We start from the raw sequence: 3,959 nt of genomic DNA, 5'->3' as shown, positions 1-3,959 counted from the left end.
GTTTAGGGCCGCTTTCACAGTCACTTTGTTTGTTTTGATCGTTACCAATGGCGGCGATCGACGCTATAGTTTTCCACGTGAAACTGTGTATATAGGTTAACCCCGCAGCCGCAACTACCCTATCTGCCACTTTTACGAGGAAATACTATAGCAGCGATCGCCGCCATTGATAACGATCAAAACAAACAAAATGACTGTGAAAGCGGCCCTTAAACATGGAAGAACACGCAACAGGAACTTGATGGCTTATGGCAAGGTTGCTTTGGCGATTTAAACTGGTTGACGCAAAGAAGGAACTGTCAATGCGATTATTTAATGGGTGGATCGTTATCCCATTAATTAATTATTTTTTGCTGGAGTATTGTTCCACTGGCGGGTGACTCGATTTGGGTGAAAAAAAAGACTTTGCCTCACTTAAATTGGTAGACTTATTTTTAATTATGGGGTAGTTTGAAGCTAAAAAACGGGGAACGATCGAGGTTAATAAACTTGTTCATGGTATTTCAGCTGTATCAAATTCTCGCATGACTGCGTGGTTAGCTATTGTTCCATTGAAAAGAGGTTGAGTCATTTTTCATTTGGCTGTGCTTTCAACTATGTAATCATTTTCGTAGCGAGGAGGAAAAGGAAGAGAAGGAGGAGGAGGAGGAGGAAGAGGAGGAGGACGGGACATGGCTGGTAACGCAGGGAGAAAAAGAATAAATAGAAAGGGAAGTAGAAAAGGATAGGAGAGGAAGAACTGTAGAGGAGAAGGGCGCCTGCATGGGGACGTGCTCGGAGGAACTCCCGTCGTTGGGTGGACGAGGCAACGCGACCCCGGCGTATGCCCCATTGTTTGATTGATTGATTTATTTATTGATTATTATTTTATAAATATTATTATTATTATCATTATTATTATTATTATTAACATTATCATTATTGTTATTATTATTATTGATTGATTGATTGATTGATTGATTATTATTTTATAAATATTATTATTATCATTATTATTAACATTATCATTATTGTTACTATTATTTTTAATATTATTATTATTATTATTATTATTATTATTATTATTATTATTATTATTATTATTATTATTATTATTATTATTATTATTATTATTATTATTATTATTATTATTATTATTATTATTATTATTAGTAGTAGTAGTAGTAGTAGTAGTAGTAGAAGTAGTAGTAGTAGTAGTAGTAGTGGTGGTATTTTTCTATTATCATTACAATTATTATTATTATTATTATTATTATTATTATTATTATTATTATTATTATTATTATTATTATTATTATTATTATTATTATTATTATTATTATTATCATTAGTAGTAGTAGTAGTAGTAGAAGTAGTAGTAGTAGTAGTAGTGGTGGTATTTTTCTATTATCATTACAATTATTGTTATTATTATTATTATTATTATTATTATTATTATTATTATTATTATTATTATTATTATTATTATTATTACTATTATCATTAGTAGTAGTAGTAGTAGTAGTAGTAGCATCACTAGTAATGGCAGTAGTGTTATCATCATTATCACCATTACTGATACAATAAAAACGGAAGTATAGCGGAAGACAGGCACAACAATAGCATGGTGTCTTGACAATTAATAAGAAACGAAAAGATAAGATATGTGATAGTAATGGTGCCACCAGAGGCTTCTCGCAACTCTGAGGTTGCCTCGTCGCCAGCACCTTTTCCTTTATCAGAGGCTTCCCGCAACTGGGAGGTCGCCTCGTCTGCAGCTTCAGGTCATGAGCAGTGTTACGGGACCGTCACAGGTGTCTGTGAGTCGCTTAATGAGCTTCAGCGACCTCGCACTTCCGCCACTCAGCGATCTTGGCGCGCATGGAGTGGTGGCACTGCAGCACTGCGTCTCTGTGGCCCTTAACATGCAGGGTTCGCTTAATCCGCGTAATTTCGACCCCATAGCTCCGCCGCAGATCCTCGAGGTGGCGGTCCTCGGGGCCTGCAAGGCGGTCGATGAATCTATGAGCCACAGCCAGGCTGCGGTAAGCGTAGGCAACAGTGGAGGGCGTGACAGAGACGGTCGCTGGTGCAGAGGATTCGCCTTGATGGGGGACCTCCTCGTCTGTGGTCATTGTACCGTTTTGAGCGGCTTTCTTCACCTCGGACGTCGCCTCGTATGCTGCTTCATTTCCTTCATCAGAGGCTTCCCGCAACTCGGAGGTCGCCTCGTCTGCAGCTTCATTTTCTCCATCTTTAACTGAAAATTCCTTTTCGGGATAAGTCTGCCATTCCTTGTTGCTGTCATCATTATAGTCTTTCAAGTTTTCTATATCATTACCAGAGACTTCCCGCAGCTCGGGGGTCGCCTCGTTTACAGCTTGATGGGCATCATCTTCAACGGAGAATACCTCTTCGAGATAAGCCTTCCATTCCTTGTACTTGTCATCACTGCTGTCCTCCACTTCTTCAACTTCATCTTCATCTTCAACGGAGAATACCTCTTCGAGATATGCTTTCCCTTCTTTGTATTTGTCTTCTAATTCGTCGATATCATAAGTTTCTTCATCAGCCTCAGCCTTAATGGATGTGTTTGTGTGTGTGCCCCGTGGCTCTCCTTCAAAAAGCCATTCCGTAGCTGGGTACGGGATTGGCTGATTTGCCTGCAGGAGGGCGACTTTTTCTTCGTGTATGTACAGGAGGAAAGAGTCAAGGCGGCCACCTCGCGTCAGCTGGCCGAGAAACTCTCCCAGGTCAGCGCGTGCCACGCGTTTCCCGCCGCAGCGCAGCGCCACACAGATTTTGACCTGCATGACCCCGGCACCTGGCTTGCTGCTGCACCTGAAGAGGTACTCCAGGTCCAGCAGGGCTTGGGCTGAGGCGTGGCCAGACGCCTCCTGGAAGGAGAAGACAGCCACCTTCCGTGAGGTGGTTCGCCAGCACCCTCCCCGAAGCTGGAGAGTGAGCGTCACCTTCGCGGGGCTCACCCCGGCGCCGGGGTCACCCACCATGAGGCGGTGGCCGAAGTGGTAGCGTACTGGGCCCACATTCACCGCGTGATGGACGACGCGGGTTCGAATCCCCACGCTACCACTCGGATTTTTCGGTCACCGCCGAGTGGCTTAAAACTACCCACATGCTGTCCTGAAGACCACCCATCAACCCGGACTCTAGAGGAAGCCGTCCAAGCGAGTCAAGAACGAGTTCCGGGGGGCAGTATGAGCCAATGCAAGATGGCGCCACTATAAACACTCGCCTGCGCCAGAACGGGCTGGGCCGACCATCAGGCCCCACCTGGAAGAAGCCTTGGGCCGACCATCAGGCCCCACCGGGAAGATGCCTACCGGCGCAATAGGCAACAACGTAAAAAAAAAAATTAAAAAAAAGTGCCTGGGAGGGCACGTCGGATGTTCTTTTTGCAGAAGATTTTGCTGAACATTTAGAATGTTTATGTTGATAGTTTAGAGAATGAAGGAAAGAGCGGCAGTTACGCCACTTAGAGATGGTGGAGGCAGCCCCTCCTTGTGCGCCAGAACCTTCTTTCAGTACTGTCAATGATCAGTTCCCCGAATTCTTTGCCGGAAACAAGCATATGAATAGGTACACAGACACACACACACACACACACACACACACACACACACTCATTCAGAAAAATATGCAAAAAATACACTGGTACACACACACAGAATACGAGAAGACTTGATCGAGGTTTTTAAATGGATGGAGGGCATAATAAGGGAGATATTAATAAGGTTCTGATGGTAACAGGGCCGAGCAGGACATGCAGTAATGGGTTTCAGTTGGATAAATTCAGATTCAACAAGGACATTGGCAAGTATTGGCTCACCAACAGAGTGGTGGATGAATGGAACAGGCTTGGAAGCCATGTGGTGTGTGCCAATACTATAGACACATTCAAAAATAGATTAAATAAATTCATGGATGGTGATGTTAGGTGGGGTTAAGTTCGCAGGAGC

General features: G+C 43.3%; 1 protein-coding gene across 1 annotated transcript; it reads right to left on the bottom strand.

The window, feature by feature from the left end:
• Positions 1-1,626: 1,626 nt before the first annotated feature.
• LOC127006470 (uncharacterized) lies at positions 1,627-3,339 on the bottom strand. Its single transcript, XM_050876412.1, has 2 exons — positions 3,309-3,339; positions 1,627-3,273 (listed from the first exon to the last, which is right to left on the bottom strand). Exon 2 carries the CDS (start codon positions 2,988-2,990, stop codon positions 1,809-1,811), a length of 1,182 nt encoding a protein of 393 aa, XP_050732369.1. The 5' UTR covers positions 2,991-3,273; positions 3,309-3,339; the 3' UTR covers positions 1,627-1,808.
• Between the last annotated feature and the right edge of the window lie 620 nt (positions 3,340-3,959).

Source organism: Eriocheir sinensis, chromosome 32 (genome assembly GCF_024679095.1).
Source record: "Eriocheir sinensis breed Jianghai 21 chromosome 32, ASM2467909v1, whole genome shotgun sequence".
Taxonomy (NCBI): Eukaryota; Metazoa; Arthropoda; class Malacostraca; order Decapoda; family Varunidae; genus Eriocheir; species Eriocheir sinensis.
This window is presented reverse-complemented; position numbering and strand designations above follow the sequence as displayed.